Source organism: Myodes glareolus, chromosome 18 (genome assembly GCF_982192425.1).
Source record: "Myodes glareolus chromosome 18, mMyoGla1.1, whole genome shotgun sequence".
NCBI lineage: Eukaryota > Metazoa > Chordata > Mammalia > Rodentia > Cricetidae > Myodes > Myodes glareolus.
Genome location: NC_142043.1, coordinates 15,544,023 through 15,561,469, shown reverse-complemented (window position 1 = coordinate 15,561,469; position 17,447 = coordinate 15,544,023). Strand labels below are relative to the sequence as shown.

Sequence of the window (17,447 nt, the reverse complement as noted above, 5' to 3'; positions counted from 1 at the left end):
GAGTCTGTATTAAAGCAAAGGGCTTTTAGTGACTGCTCTGTTCCCAGCCACTTATGGGTAGCAAAGAGTAGGTACTTCATATATTTGTGTTTGAAAGGACAAATTTAAACGAAAAGTAGCCAAATGCTCACAGTAAGTACAAGGACCCTGGGAATTATTTTGCAATAGAGCATTTCTTTTTTAATATCACGAATTCTTTCTGCCTCAAGCACTGACCATAGAGGGATCTTGAGAGCTTTCTAATGAGTTTTCGAATTTCAGGAATTACATGAAATTCTTCGCCAGTCATAGACAGATGAGAGAAGGGAGAGAAGAGGGGAGGGAGGGACAGTGGAAGGAACAGAGAGAGGAGAGAGAGAGAAAGAGAGGTTGAGAAACCAGGCTTGAACCAACACCTGAAAATATTAAATATAATCCTAAAGACGGAAGCTCACCGCATGCCCAAACTTAATGTAGCAACTTTACATTAAATAAATGTTGTAAATACTTCTTTTAAAAACCAGGGTATCACTTTGCAGCTCTGACTGGCCTGCGCTATGTAGACCAGATTGGCCTCAGCCTCACAGAGATCTGCCTGCCTGTGCTTCCCAGATGCCGGCATTAAAGATATGTGCCACCATGCCCAGCCAAAAGTTCCAAATCTTTATTTTCTGCATTAGCACAATCCAATATAAATATAATATAAACCAGAAAGAAGAGCTACACATATACTTTCATTGTTTTCTGGTAGCCACATTAAGCAACAGAAAAGCACATAAGCAAATTAGTTTGACACTTTAATACTTAATCTAATCCAGAAATTATGAGTTCAACAGGTACTTCATGTTTCACATACTTGTGCATTGTTTTCCCAGTACTAAGCCTCCAATAGGAGGCACGCATTTTCACTACGGTGTGCTCATTTGAAAGATAACCGTTTGTGTCCCCAGTAGCCACGGGTGGTTGCTGGATGGTAATACAGTTTAACGTTAGACAGAGGCAACCCTGTGTGAGTTATACACCAGAATCTTGTCACCCTAGACTGGTTTCCATTGATCATCGATGTAATTTTTGTCTTAACAGTGTCGATAAGGTGCAGAATCTAAGGCAGTGCCTACTGTCACTGCTGCACGGGGCCACAGTTTCCTGGGTTGTGAGAGGCAGAAGCTGAAGCACTTGGCCAGCAAATGGTCATTCTTTCAGGACAGAAATATATTTATTATCACTCTTTTAATATTCACAAAGCAAACCTGCTAGTTAAGCAACCAAAATGAAACAATCTCTAGATAAAGAATTCACTGTGAAAGTTCTTTGGATTATCAATGGAATATTTATTCCCTAATGACAGTAACAGTTGTTTTTATGAAATATTGATTGACTGCCGTAATGCCTACCCACCTTTCCCCACCTCCACCAATCCCCATGTAAGTATCTGAACTGTTTGTGCAAAATCAGCCCAGCCTGTGACTTCTCTCAATGCAGCCTCTGACACAGAAGCATTATGGAAGCTTACCGATGATTGTTAGGTAAAAGCCAGCCACTAAATCCGCTTCCCAGGAAAGTTTGGAAGCAAAGGGGTCCTCATCTCGAAGATAGTGTGGCAGGTGCTCGTCCTGGGGTGGGGCAGTGTGGTTTAAGGCCATGCTGTCCGCACACCACCGGGGTCTGTAAAGCAAACCAGCAGAGATCTCAACAGATGGAACAGTAAGTCCCTTTGGATCCGCTCAAAGAAGCTCCGCTTCCTGTACAACAAAAGGCGCACTCCGGGGGCCCCATGGGGGATTAGTGCCCAGGGAGAGAAAGTTCAGCACCTTTCTTAAATGACGTAAATACACCAACACTCAGTTGTTCAATTTGCAGTCTGGGCAAGGCTGCATCTTCTCCTCAGGCTTCCTCTGAGCCTTTTCACACCTCCGAAGACTAGCTTGTCCTATCGCTCCTTTGAAAACTTTATAAAGATCTGAACTAAGAAAAGCTACTGTGTGAAATGCGGGCACGGTGTACACTGTCTCATTTGTCAAGAGTCCAGGATCTGTGATAGCCCTATCTTCTCCATTCCCTACATGTTGGGTGAGCTGCAGAGTTCTGCTAAGTGGAAAAATGGGGCATTCAGTGCAAAAGAACATGGGCGCTTCTCTAGATGAAGCTAAGAGGTCAGAGATTGGCAGGGTTAACCTGAAAGTTGAGGCTGTTCATGAATGGCTCAGGGATGGGCCAGCCTCCATCCACAGCTAAGCAGCTATGATGGTTGATGGCTGCTAAGAGAAGGAAAGTCAGTCTTCTTTGGGGATGTGGCCACATGTTCCAGTAGGTGACCCTGCACCCAACACAAATTAGACTCAGTGTGTTATTTTTAAAAAGTGAAATTAAGAGGTGGGGGTGATCTGGGAGGAGTTAGAGTGGAATTGAAAGAATTATATATGTACATGAAATTCTCAAAGAATAAATGTTAAAATATATATATTAAAAATTAACTGCACATACATGCACACAAACACACACATTCATTCACACAGAGACACACTCACACAGAGACACTAATGCACACACACATACTTACACACATACATGCACAGAATCACACATTCATTCACACAAAGATTCACATGCAGAAACACTAACACACCCATACATAGATACACGTACACACACACACACACACAAAGACATGTTTATGCACCTACACATACATACACACACTCAGACACACAGAGTCACAATCACACATATGTACACATACACAGAGAGACACACACATATGAGTGATGGGGAACCTCCTTTAGCCAATGGCTTTTGAGAGGCTGAACCAGGTTGGGTGTGGCCTTGGGTACCAAACTGGTGCATGGTGGCTTGCCCTCCTCTCTCTCTCTCTTTCTCTCTCTCTCTCTCTCTCACCTGGATGCTGGATTCGGTTCATGTTTCCTAGTCATAGAGGGAGAACTGTGATCTGTGAGTCCCCCTTAAATAAAGAACCCCTTATTATGCTTAATTCTGAGTTAGTCTGGGATTAATTTATTTGCGTTCTTTTTCATATGGGTGCGCACATGTCTATATACACACATACATACACTCACACAGAGACACACACTCACATACATATCCACATACACACAATCACACATTTGAGGATGAAATAAATTTTAGGAAAAACTGTGACCGTTTAGAAAAGAAGCGGGTATGACTAAGAAACACAAAGTTCAGCCTTGGGAAGCTTTAAATTTTCCTAAAACAGAGAGCGGCTACCCGGGCACTCAGGATAAGACCCTGAGCAATGAGGATCCCTCCAAAACACCCAGAATTGTGTGTTATTTCTTTTGTATTTTGATTTTGAAAGGTTTACCAAGAAAACCTGTCAGTGGCACTCGGCAAACTTAAGTCCCACGCTGGCCCTCTCTGGTAAGGAAGGAGTTGGTACCTCTGGGAAGTGATCCTCACTCTGAGATAAGGACATTCAGGGGGCAGTGGGGGGTTTCTTACTTCCTGGTGTATAAAGAGGGGAACTGCTTCTTCCAAGGGTTCGCCTTGGAGCTGGCTCCTTTCACACTCAGCCAGTACCTGTCACTGCTCTGCCCTCTGAGACAGCAGATGCTAGCTGTCAGCCTCACAGAGGGCGACCAGCAATCAGGAGAAGTCACGGGGTATTTTCGGTTTCTGCAGAAGGACAGATTCAACCTCTTTCTGACAGACAGTTTACAGCCCACACAGGGCTTTTCCGTGAGAACTGGCATGTGACAGACGCTCCTGCAGTTTGAGGACACTCTGTTAGTTAATATCCATTCCCCTTCTCTCCAGGAGCTACAGAGGGATGGACTGGAAACCCGGGCTGCCAGGTCCCCTCCGTCTCCAGCCCTGACCAAACCGAAGGTTTTCCTTTCATCTGTCAAGCTCCTGACTGCCCTCATTCTGGTAAAGCCTTTCAGCGCAAGCTCCCAGGCCCTCTGCCGTCCGGTCCCTTAGATTCAGACACACAAGATGCAGGCTGTCAGATATGGCTCTCACCCTCCCATCTTAAGCAGATCCTTAAATTCTGATCTACGGCAACTTGTGGGGAAAGCACACATCTGGCATATCTCTCACGCTCACAATCAATGAGATAGTGGATTTCTTTTCCGTTTGTCATTTCCCCCAGTGTGTGTGATTGTCATGGTTACACGGCACGCTTGCTTGTGTGGGAGCACATGTACAGGGCATACACATGGAGGCCCGAGGTTGATGTTGACAACCGTACACAATCTTTCTTACGCTGTTGTCAGTCAAACCCAGAGCTTGCATGGATCACTCTTGCTAGTCCACCCTTCTGTGTTCCCGTCTCTGCCTCCCAAGGCTGCAGTTACACCACACCCACCTGATATTTTCTGTGTATTTCTGAGGAAATATGCAAACTCTGGTCTTCACACATGTAGGGTGTGTAATTTAGCCACTGAGCCAACCCTTTAGCCCTAACCAATAAATTTACAAATTATACACACAGAGGCCAGAAGCCCTATCTAATTTTTACAAACCAGGGTACTTACTTTTCCCAAACTTACAAATGTTTGATTATTCATATTAGCATAAGCCTTTTAGCAATAAAATATACTCTCCTGCTCCCACTGCATAGCCAGTAATTGTTAGACCATAAATAAGGCCACCCAAGGCTTTCTCATAACAATTCCCTCACACAAAGTCAAAACCATCTCCTACTCCTAATCATACATACAAATTTTAAATAGCTCTTGGAGTCTTACAATACATGTGGCAATATAGATATGTCTTCTATCCTCTATGGAACCATATTAGAAATTAAGTGATAACATGAGGCCTAGCCAGGCCCAAGTCCTCGTGTCTGAGCAGAAGGGACTTGTAAAATGGTTTGGTGGCAGATATGGGGAAGGAAGTTTCATAAGGTCACTCACAAAGCAAACGCACGCAAGTTAGTACTGAGGAAAAGAGCGTAACCTGTCCAGCTTCACTGATGGGCAAAACTGCCTAAAAATATAAAAATGTTACATGAGCAATTTTCCTCTGGCTCTCTAAATTTCTTGTAGTTTCAGATAAGAAGTAACAAAAATCCTAGGTAGAATGATTAGTGTGTACACATAGACACTGTGTGCAAATTTCTGGCCCCAGATTGTCTTGCCCGTGGCCTACTCTGGCTCCATGAACTTTTGGCTCTGTGTGTGTGTGTTCCGTGTGTGTCCCATGTATGTGCCCCATGTTTGTGTCCCATGTATGTGTCCCATGTTTGTGTCCCATGTATGTGTCCCATGTTTGTGTCCCATGTATGTGTCTGTGTGTGTCCCTGTGTGTTGACCATGTGTGTCTGTGTGTGTTTATGAGTGTGTATGAGCCTCTGTGTGTGTGTGTGTGTGTGTATGTGTGTCATGAGAAAAATTCCTCCTGATGAAAAATTCCTGAGACCATGAGATTCAATCCGTCAGCACCTGTGAAAATGTTGCCCTAAGGAGCCTGTGAAGCTAGTGACAGACACCTACCACAGGGATAAGAGGCATGATACAGGTTATGTCGGTCATGGATGACAGAACTGTAAATCACGCTATGAAAGTCTAAACAAAGAAGCCCATCAAAGAAAGATGATCAGTCAAACCTGAAATAGCCAAGCCCGGGGCAGAATTTGCTGAGTGGTTAGCCTGCTTCAGATGTCACGCTGCTGGTCTGTACAGATCTTTTAAGTGAGGCCTACTTTTCCTTTTATCTGAACAACAAAAAGTCAAGTTCATCATTACATAAACTCCAAAAATTCAAGCCCAGTCTAGCAGGTCAGAAGCGGTCACCTTTTCCCTTTCCCCAACCTCAGTGAGTCAGCCAGGGTGGGTCAGATTGCACAGGATTTAACTTAGTAAAGACCTGGGAGAATGCAGTTCAGCTTGAACTCCTTTTACTCCTACTCTGTCTCCTCTCCCCTCCCACTTCAATCTGGGTCTTCCCCATTGCCCCATCACAGTGGAATCTAACTCTTCCCATTAAAAAGTGAGCTGGAAAATTCTGTTGTCATAGTAACAGAGGAAATGCTATTACAACTTAGGAGAAAAAGCTATGTATCAATAAATATTTTAAGTGAAAAACATAGGGAAACAATATAGGAATTCATGCTTCAAGGACTAAAATTGATTCATATTTTAAACATATATATTGGTATACACATATATCTTGTACATATACAAGCATATATACATAAATGTAGCATAGTTATTATATGCAGCTTACAAATTTATTATATGCAGCTTTACATTTTGTTTGGCGAGGAAGTTTCTTAATGATGCCCATAATTCTCAGATAACTGCCAATAGTATGTCACTTTTTGAAAGACTGATTGTGCAAATTTTAACATAAGATCTGTTAGTGGTTATTTTAGAAAAGCATTCAAATCATCAATTTATTCATTCATATAAGTATTTACTTACTATACACGATACACATGCCCCTACTGAGTATGTGGTACCTTTTGGGATCTGAAATTGAAGAATATTTATTGCTCTTGTTTAGATTTGGGTTTTCTGTATGGAACCTTCGGAGAGTCCTGGAACTTTACCATCCAGGCAGCTGTTTCCAGCTGACTTCTCTGAAGTCAGCACTGCCCTGGGTGGACATCAATCAGAAGTCCAGATCCCACATGACATCGCCAGGATTTCCTCCCTAGAAATTATGTCTTTTCTTGCTCCCTGAGTATCCTATAAACTTAGCAAGCTTAAGCCAGAACTTAGTGATGCTTTTCTTCTGTGTGAGCCACTATGGATATTTCAGAGATGTGCACAATGATATCAATACGGTCCTGATTTACCATTGATCAAATCTGATGCTTTTAAAAAGCTGGGATTATTCTGACAACCATTATTACAATGTAGTATGTCCCTACTATAAAATGAAACGAGCCGGAGAGCATGGCCACATATGAAGTAGAAATCAAGAAATAAAATAGTTTTGGAGCACAGATCTCGGAAGCCAGGATAAGATTTATCTTTAGAGACTACTAATGAGTTTTTTGTTTTCTCAACCAGCAAAATGCTCAAATCCATGAAGAAAAGTAGAGATTGCCTGAGGGTGCATGTCACACAGACACACACGTACACACACACTTCCAGTTATGTGTGTGTGTGATCCAATATGATCTCAGGGAATAAAACAAAAGAATAGCACTTATCTTTAACCCACTTAAGTAAATATATAGGAGGACACATGGAGCGAACTGAAGAGAGGCAGCAAGAATCAAAGAGGAGATAAAGGGTAGGAAAGACATAAACGCTTTTGTGCATAACCGAGCGAGCGACAGAGTAATCAATAAACTCAATATCGTCCAAGCCATGTGAGAAATTGAGCAGTGTTATCTGCTGAGAATAACAACCTCTTTATGTCAGTTTATTTTCAACAATTTCAGCTTGAAGCAGAAAGGAAATTGTAAGTGATAGAAGGATCCACTTGGATATTTCTAGATTGCTACAATTGTCTTAAACTGTCTTGTCTCATGCAGCCCGTGTGTACTTCATCCACCTTCTCCTCTGAAATTCTAAGCAGCAAGTTTCAAATCAGTGTAAGCCCAAATTGTCTTCAACCTACCTCTTCTAAACAAATTTCACAAGGTACCCATCTTACAGAACAATTATTAGTGCAATTGTTTGTCTTCAATAACTTTTACTCAAAGGTTGAGAAGGACTTGTAGTCAAAAGGCCAGATAGTGTTGCCCCTCTCCAGGACAGCAAACATTCTCCCTCTCTGTCCTGGAACCTTGCACACATCCAAGAGTCCTTCCTGAGAAAGCAGGCAAATAACACAACCCTCTGCACCCAGCAATGACAATGCTTGGCCTACGACTATCCCAAAAGCACACAGAACACTGTACAGCCCAGATATGGAGGAGAGACCTCTGAATCCTCGTCCGCATCATCAAGGAACTCAGGACCCAGGATCCTTACCTACACCCTTGACTTCCATCTTACCACACCCATCTCATCTACTCCCCCACCCTCGAATCGCGCAAAAAGAAACTCGAGAGGAGAAAAGAACTTTGAGAAGGGGGGCAGGAAACCCCTAGCTTACTTCCCAAATTCATATATTCCAGCTCTAAGCTCACAGGTCTGTGCAGATCATGAACTACGATTCACAGCCCCAGAACAACTACACCGAGTGACAATCAACAGGAAACACCCGGAACTGATAATAATGGTCAGCATGAAACATGTGTGGACTTTCAACAATAGAATGTATTCATTCCCTCTCAAAAATGAGGTCCATCGTAAGGTTTAAAAAAAAAAAAAGGTTCAAGGAGGAACATACAGGCTAAACACATATTTGTCAGTGAAGCAGGGTATTTCAGGAAAAAAATCTGAAATGATCTGAAATGCTATTTTTTTAGATCCCGTTTGTAAGCATTATTTGATACCTATGGATCAAAACTCAACAAGAAAAATAAATAAATAACTTTGATTACACACCAGTATTTAGAAAGAGGACTCTGATGAGTTTCTACCTGGTTCCTTGTTCGCACAATATTAAAAAAAAAAAAAGAAGAAGAAGAAGAAGAAGAAAGAAAGAAAAATAAAGAAGAGGAGGGAAGAAGGGCACCTATCCCCATGCCACCCCCATCAAATCCAGATCATGATCTCTTTGCCCTATGAATCACACCTGGGCAAACCTTCTCACCGACCGTTCAAATCCAACCTCGATTTTGGACAGTAGATATTAGAATGGGTCCGTCCTAAATTATTTGAACCCTTTGTTGAAACTCACCGTGGATTGAAGGGCCAAAACCAGAAGTGTCCTTCCTGGACTTCTAGCCGGGTCTGCTCAGATCGGCCACGTCTCTTTATCGGTTCTCTCCAAAGCAACACTCCGGTTGCTTTGCACCTCCGCGGATGTTAAACATTATTGAATATAAGGTACTCATTTTCTCGACGTCGCCGTTCTCTCCACCCCTTGACTGAAAGGACCAATCATATCCTTGGGGGAGACACACACACACACACACACACACACACACGCTCATATTATTGAATTATGAGCAGAGATGCAATTTTTGGAAGCTTAATTTATCAGTGATTAAAAAACAGCAGCAGCTACTTGGCCCTTCTATTGATCAAAAGAGTGGGGGACGAATGCTGTCTGCAGACTGTTCTTTAAACACCATATACTTGCTCTTGGCTCTTCTGATGCTAATGTCTTCGCTTAATCTTTTAAATAACTAAATATTAAACCTTAAATCCTTTCTGCATGTTTTATCTTCCGAGGCTATCCTTTCGTTCAAGTTAGATTCTCCTCAACTACCTAACAGAATGGCCAGAGAAGGCTACTAAAATAAGAAAAGAAACGCGTGTAGATAGCTTTGAAAACATAGGGTTAAGACTTATCCAGGCCCACCTTAGTGGTGTGTCGGCACTGAAAACAAAGTTTAGCTCCTTTACAGGAAGCATCCTCAGTTCATGATCTGGAAAGGAGACTTCCCGGTGGGTGGCACTGGGGCGTGGCGGCTGACAGACGTCGTTTCCCTCTGCTCCACAGCAGTGACATGACAAAGTCGGCTGTTACTGTCACTCTTTCCGGATAAGAACCTCACAGCTCCAAAGAACTCTGGTGGTCGGCTAAGGCTGTAGTTAACCAAAGAAGCCCATTTTATCAGATCCAGAAAGGTTATCAAGCTCGTAAAGGTCAAGCTATGTGGGGCCTAGTAGTTTCTCATTACAGGTTTGCTGGCAAAAATCAAGGATTAAACCCTTCAGAGCTCTATAGTTTGAATATGAAATGGCCCCAGGGATCGTGTATTTGAATGTCTGGTTTCCAGCTGGTGGCGTTGTTCTAGGAAACTGGGGGCCCTTAATAGAAGAAGTGGATAACCAGGAGGCAGGCCTTGAACATTAAAAAGCAGCCCCTTTCTCCCGTTCAAGCAACGATCACCTTGCTTCCTATTTTGCAGAGCTGTAAGCAAGCGGAACCACAGACTCCTATGGGCACAGCTCCCAGGCCCTCCACTGCCGAGCCTTTCTGCCTTGATGAACTGCAGCCCCGGAACCTTGAGTCCAAAGAGATCCTTCCTAGATCAAGTTCCTTACACCAGGTACTTTGTCCATTTACCAGAAATGTGATGGATACATGTCGCGTTGTTTTAAAATAATATTTTTATGAAGAAAAGCAGCATTATTTCTTTATTAGAGAAAAATTGTTACATGACAATGATCATAATCTTTTTGGAGAAATCTCCTGAAAGATGAGAATCTTTCAGACCCGGCCTCTGAGGAAATGTTCCTAGATATTTCTGCATAGACATAGTTTTAAATAGCCTAACCAACCAAGACGAAACTTGTGCTTCTTATATGATAAGATCCCATTTCTTTGAAGGGCTGTCAAAATATTTTTAAACTGTAATCTTTTAAGCTGTCATAGTCACTATGGAAATCAGTGTGGAGGTTCCTCAGAAAGCTAGAAACAGTTTTACCGAACAACCCGTCTGTCCCTCTCTGTATATGCAGCCCAAGGGCTTCGCATCCCTACTGCAGAGATACTTGTGCATCTTTGCCCGTTGCTGCTCTGTTCACATTGACTAGGAGATAGAATTAGTGAATGTGCCCATCAACAAATAGATGCCTAATGGAAACATGGCACTGGTACACAATGCAATACCAATCAAAAGGACACAAACACAATATAAAGGGGAGAAAGTTCATGTGTTAGTGACCTAAAATTCCATCCTAAGAAATTAAGGTGCAAAACAAGCAATATAAACAGAAGAAATGACATGCTGAATGTAAAAACTACAAAACAACAGAATGGAAACAATAATGAAAAATCAACAGCATTACAAATGCCCCTTGCAGTGCTTCCTGGACAATGGACTGGAGAGGTAGCTTGTGTTTGGTAGAGCACCTCCCAGGACACACACTGGGTTTGAACTCCATCATGACGTACACCAGGTGGAATGCCACACTCTGTAAGCCTAGTTCTTAGAAGGTGGAATCAGGAAGGTCAGAAGTTCAAGGTCATCCTCAGTTATATAGTGACTTGAAGTCCAGTCCGGAAAACACTCAGTTCTTAGAAATGAATGCATATGAACACTGGCAAACCCCCAGAGGAGAGAGAATGAAGGCTATGCCACTTCCCATATACCAATGTGCCCCAACTACAACTACTATATGTCATTCGTGACAGCCTGGTGTCATCTGGATAGTTACAACAAGTTTAATGGAAGATAGAACATGGGAAAAACAGAGGTTAGATACATACATTAGCAAGCGTCATTAAAATTCTTCATACTCTAAAAGAGTGAGGATGAATTTCTCATTGGGCAACATAAAGACTAAACATCACCTTGTGGGAAGATTTATTCTACTCCCTCATAAGGTGGTTTTAAAAAAAAAGAAAAGACTCTGTATTCATGACCCAGGAGTTCCTCTGAATTGAAACATTGCTTCCAAGAGGGAGAGGGAAGCTCAAGAGGCTAAGGACGAACCACGTGTCTGGGAAAGGTGCAACTTGCCCAGGGTTATAGAAGCTTTCCACAACTTCTGGAGATGGAGACTCTCACCAGTGAAATGGCCAAGAGGAGATTCTTAGACCAGCAATTGATGCAGAGTACTCTGTCCTTGCAGTTTCCACAAGTCTCACCTGTGTTGAGGTGGGTGTTATGGGATGATGCTCTTGTAACCTGTAAAGATTTGTCACTTGTATTGGTTTAATAAAACGCTGATTGGCCAGTAGCCGGGCAGGAAGTATAGGTGGGGCAACCAGACTAGAGACTTCTGGGGAGAGGAAAGGCTCAGTCTGCAGGTGCCAGCCAGCCACAGAACAAACAAGACTTGTAGAAAATGAGGTAAGGCCATGGCAACATGGCAATACATAGACTAATATAAATTAGTTAATTCAAGATGTAAGAGCTAGGTGAAAATACGCCTGAGCCATTGGCCAAGCAGTTTATAATTAATAAAAGCCTTTGTGTGTCTGTGTGTTTTGGAACTGAATAGCTGTGGGATCGGGTGGGACAGACACTTGTGTCTACGGGTGAACCTTTTGGTAAAGTACCTATTTTTGAGTCGTTCCTACACACATAAGTGATCAGTCCCCCATACTCCTGTTAGTAATCCCAATCACCAAGTTGGACTTCAATGCAATTGCTACCTTAGTCTCTTGTGGGTTTTCTGTCGGGTGAGCAGTCATGTGTGGGTGTCTTACCAACCAGGAAAAGTCTAATGCAATTCAGGAAGAAAAGAAGGGGCTAGGTGACAACAATCCTCTTCAGCAACATGCCTCCAGATCCCCAAGTTTACAGTCTGTGGAGATTTGCACTAACATACACATATCCACACACACATAATTTAAAATATTAATTATGAGTCCTCAGTTAAGAGCACTCCCTATCCTCCAGAGGACGCAGATTGATTCCCAGCACCCACATCAGGCAGCTCACAACAACTGTTACTAGAACTCTAGTTCCAGTGCTGACACACTCTGGCTTCCTCGGACACCTGCCAGCATGTGGTCACACACACACACACACACACACACACACACACACACACTAATTAAAATAAAATTAAATCTGATTTTTTTTTTTGGTTTTTTTGGTTTTGGTTTTCGTTTTTGTTTTTTTTGAGACAGCAACAACTTACTATGTCAACCGGGTTGACCTCAAACCCACAGAGAGCCACCTTCCTCCTCCTCGCTCTCAAGTGCAAACAAAATATTGCTAATCTCTTTCTTATCAAATATGACAATCCACAGTAATAACTGTGGATACCAGGAGCCTCTTTATAATGATAATTGAGCATGTTTTTTTGTTGTTTTACACAAACTGCTCATATTTTCAATTAAATTTAGACATGGGAGAATATCTTTTGCAAAATTCTTTGGAAATGTCACATATACAATATTTGCATATGATTATTTATAGAGAGGGAGCTTATTTTCACATTCTCCCCTTCTCATCTTCCTCCCTCCCCCATTGAAGTCTTCTTCTTTCTAACAAGATTTTGTATGTGTGTCCCACTGAATAACTGAGTTAGGGTTGTTTGCATGAGCATGAATGGGAGGATATTCACTGGAGCATGGGAAACTTTTTGGTGGTTATTCCACTGAGGAAAATGACATACTCCAGCAACCACTAGCTGCCAGGAACTCCTCACTTCCTACGACCCTCCCCGACCATGCTGCAATGCTGATGGACCCATCCTTGTGCAGATCATGTGGAAATACCCACAGCTGTAGAGAGTTCTTGTGTGTAATGGCTGTGCTGTGTTCAGAAGACAGCAGTTCACCGCACCTCTCCTCATCTTCTGGCTCTCACACTCCTTCAAGCCCCTCTTCCATAAGTTTCCTGAGCCTTGGAATGGTTGGTATAGATGCTCCATTTAGGACCAAACCGTCAACAGTCTCTCTCTCTCTCTCTCTCCCTCTCTCTCTCTCTCTCTCTCTCTCTCTCATCAAGTATTTTGACAAGTTGTGAGTCTCTGTATCAACTGTTCCCATTGTGGAAAAAAAAGGTTCTCTGATGAAGACAGAGTTCGTGCATCAGTGGGCATAAAGACCGGAATGTAGAAGGACCTGTGGTGGCTTGAATGAGAATGGTCCCATAGGCTAATAGATTTGGATGCTTGGTCACCAGGGAGTGGAACTGCTTGAAAGATTAGAAAGGTTAGGAGATAAAGCATTATTGGAGTAAATGTATCACTGGAAGTGGGCTTTGAGGCTTCAAAAGCCCATACAAGACCCAGTCTCTCTCTCTCTCTCTCTCTCTCTCTCTCTCTCTCTCTCTCTCTCTCTCTCTCTCCCTCCCTCCCTCCCTCCCTTTCCTCCTCCCTCTCCCTCTCTCTCTCCTCTCCACCTGCATGCAGATCAGGATGCAGAGTTCTCAGCTACTGCTCCAATACTATGTTTGTCATGATGCTCCCCACAATGATGATATGGACTAACATGAGACCAAAACAGGAACAGGAAATATGTTTGTATATTGCAATACACCTTGCAAGTTAATGGGAGACCAGAACAGGAAATATGTCAGTATGTATGCTTGGCCCTGATTGGATGTAGGAAGAAGGTATGAAGGTAGGAAATACATCAGAATATATGCTTGCCCCTGATTGGAACTCTTAGAAAATACAGTGGCCTTCTTATGCCTCTGCAAAATGTGACTCACGGTCATTCCCCGGGAGTCCTAGAATGATCCTGACCAGAGTTCATCCTTCTGGCCAGTATTTAACTAAAGCTTTTAGTTAAAGCAAATTTGTCTCAAAATTATGGCAGTGGTCTTATTTACAACCAATGGTATTAACATTTCTGGAGGCCTCAGTGAGATTCAGACTACCCACCCAAACTCTAAAGACAGACCTTCATTCCGGAGCTCTGGGCCTGAGGGGGCATTTCAGGAGGCATGTGCCTGAGACATTGTAAGGCTTCCAAAGCTAACTTGCGTTCACAGGCTATCATAGTAAACTGTCATGCTGAGAAAAGCAGCAAGCATCTACAAAGACTTCTGGTAAATCTTTTCTGATCTGTGGGATCCCTGTCTCAGATGTGGAGGGGGTCCAATGGGACCGCAATATTCTCCTGTCCAGGGCAATAGTGAGACATTACCTGCATGCCTGGTTCTGGTTGTTTGGGAGGTTTTGTCTGTCTAGTTTCTGCTAGGTTTTGTCTGTCTATTTTGTTGTTGAAAAGTTTTGTTTGTTTTGTGTCTGTGTATGAGTCTGTGTTTTCTGGTGTCTCCATAAATTTTGTTGCAAACTTGGAGTTGACAGAAATGGGTCAGATATTTTTGCTGTCTCTGTTGCTGCCAGCCACCACTGCTGCTTCTATGGGTAAGTCTCAGAATTTATCTGTGAGCTCTCTGGTTACTGAATTCAGGTTAGCAGAAATACAGAATTTGGGTATGGAGAACATTAAAGTTGTTTTATGTTGCTCCACCTTATTGGAAAGCTAGCTCTAAAGTTGGACTATGGCTCTCCCATCTCCAGACCCAAGCATATTGAAAAGTTTTCTATATGCCCTATGTCAGGTGAGCCACCTGACACTGTGGCAGAGAGAAGAAAGCAAAGCATAAGAGCCAAAAAACAAAAATAGACTCGGTTTATGTGAAATTCTAGACCTTAAGATTTACATTTATTTATTGGGTTTGGCCATACCAAATACCAAAAATCTGTGGATAAAGTTAACTTATACCTTGTAACACAGGGTTGGTAGTTAAAAATATATTCATATGTAATATTAAAAGAACCATGTAGCATGATTCTATTTTGGAATATAAGCAACATGTAGTTTGTCACAATCTTTAAGCAGCCATGTGTCTTTACTGCCATCTTGATCAAAGGTGACCATGTGGCGTGGACAAACCACCAAGGCAACAACAGGACTCCAAGACATTTTGAATTATGATGGATTTTTTTGTGATTATTCTTGTCCTGAAAACAAGGTTTATGAAAGGTAGATTTTCAAAACATTGCTCGTTTAATAAGGTATTAAAGCTGCAGTTCCAGGTGTTCATATATAGGAATATACCTTGTGCTAGCAGCCAAACTTTGTAACATAAGAGTCACCAGGGTGGTATTGGTCTTAAAGATATGAAGAGGACATGAAAAACAGCTGAGGCTTACCAGTGTGTGGCCAGCCTGGAGCTGCAATGGTGTCTTGTAATAGTCATCAGGAATACCAGCCACAGTTAAATGGAGTCAGCTGGGACTTAGAAGGCAGGCTATGTATGTTGTGGAGGGTGCATTCAGAGAGGTGACCCAAGCCCAGAGGATTATGAATGGATCACAGATACTGAGCATTGAATGGTTTGTTCTATTGGAACTTGGTTTTACCTTGTACAGATTATGGTTGTGCCCTGAGTCTTCACTCTTGAAATAAAAATGGTATTTTATTTATTTGCAGGAGCACACAGTAGAGAGGTTTCAAACTTTTTTAAGAGGAAATTTTGGAATGTTTATAGGAAATTTAAATTTTTAAAAAATGTATATTTTTAAAAGAACAGCTTTTAAAATATTTAAATGTATAAGACTATGGGGCATTCTAAATTTATAAAATGTTTTATATTATTAATATATGATCTTAAAAATAAATAAATAAAAAGGTTAAAAATTAGTGCCGCAGTTATGAGCACCAAATACTAAACACCAGAAACTGGGATGTTCCTATTTTATGATACAGCAATACAATGACTAAGCAGTCTGGCATAGGGGTTGGAGCAGCAGTTCTCAACCTATGGCAATCAAAAGACCGGTTCACAGGGGTAGCCTAGGACCTTCTGCATGAGGATGTTTGCATTGCAATACAAAACAGTGGTGGCAAAATTCCAGTTGTGAAATAGCAATGAGAATGATTTAAGGTTGTCACCACAACAAGGGAACTGTATTGAAGGGTCACAGCATTAGGAAGGTTGAAATCCACTGGCTTAGAGAATATCTCTCCTTACCTAGAGTCTATTCAGGCTTAAGAACATACATCTAGACTCCTTGCCTTTGATAATTTTGTTACGCTTTAGCTATTTTGATAAACTGAATCATATAAGAAACTGTCATCTTCTGAAGGTTGCATTATGAAAGGACAAAGAAAATAAGTTGCAGTCTCCTCATGGACTATATGTTATGGTACAAATAAAATGGCGCCATTCCTCGAGAGTCCTGCAGGCCAGGAAGGGCAGCAGGTCCCAGTAGGTGAGAGACCTCAGCAGGTCAGCTGGTCCCAGGAGGCACAGCAACAGGTGAGAGACAGAGATGGATAGGCACTCCATGCAGAGAAAGTGGGTATTTATTTAGTGGGTTATGGGAAGGGAAGGGGAGAAAGGAGAGGGGAGAGGGAAGGAGAAGGGGGACAGAGATAGAGAGAGGCAGAAAGAGAGAGAAACAGAGGCAGAGAGAGAGAGAGAGAGAGAGAGAGAGAGAGAGAGAGAGAGGAGAGAGGAAGAGAGGAATCTACCTCTTCAGGAGAGAGTTGGAAAAGAAAGAGCTTACAAGCTGGAAATGGAAGGAAGGTCTGCTTGCCTTGGGGGAAGGGAAGGGGAGTGGGTGGGGCTTGTCTCTTAAAGGGACAGAACATTCCCATCTCTTTTTTATAATAAAAATGGGGGAAGTTAGTCATTGGTTAAAGGAATTCGGACGGTGGATTCTCAAGCCTTCTTCCTGCTTATTTGTGGGCACTGTATTGGGGGGAACCTGAGGAAGCTGGGTGCTGGTCTCATCCTGGGGTAGCTGGTCTCTTTCCTCCTGTCTGGTGTTTGTGGTATGGAAATGTCTGTTGTCTCTTATACCTGTTTAAGGTGTTGGCAGAACAAAGGACAAAGTTAAGTTTAAAAAGAGAAAATTTTTTAGGACCAAGGAATTGAGAGAAGTGTATCTGACCTGTTTAGGGTGAATTCTTTAATTCTGCTCCCTGGAACTCACAAGAATTTTTTGGGTTTGTGAAAACATAAGTTTTAAACAGCAAAATATTTATATCAGAATAACTGTGACAGATATTTTTGCATACTGAAAAGTATCTTGAAGACTATGAAAGGC

At 42.3% G+C, this 17,447-nt stretch overlaps 1 protein-coding gene across 1 annotated transcript in view; it reads right to left on the bottom strand.

Moving 5' to 3' along the window:
- Opn5 (opsin 5) overlaps positions 1 to 1,622 on the bottom strand; it is a 49,790-nt gene extending 48,168 nt beyond the window's left edge. The window contains 1 exon segment of the mRNA XM_087897880.1: positions 1,493 to 1,622. Coding sequence (XP_087754006.1) covers positions 1,493 to 1,622 — 130 coding nt within the window.
- Between the last annotated feature and the right edge of the window lie 15,825 nt (positions 1,623 to 17,447).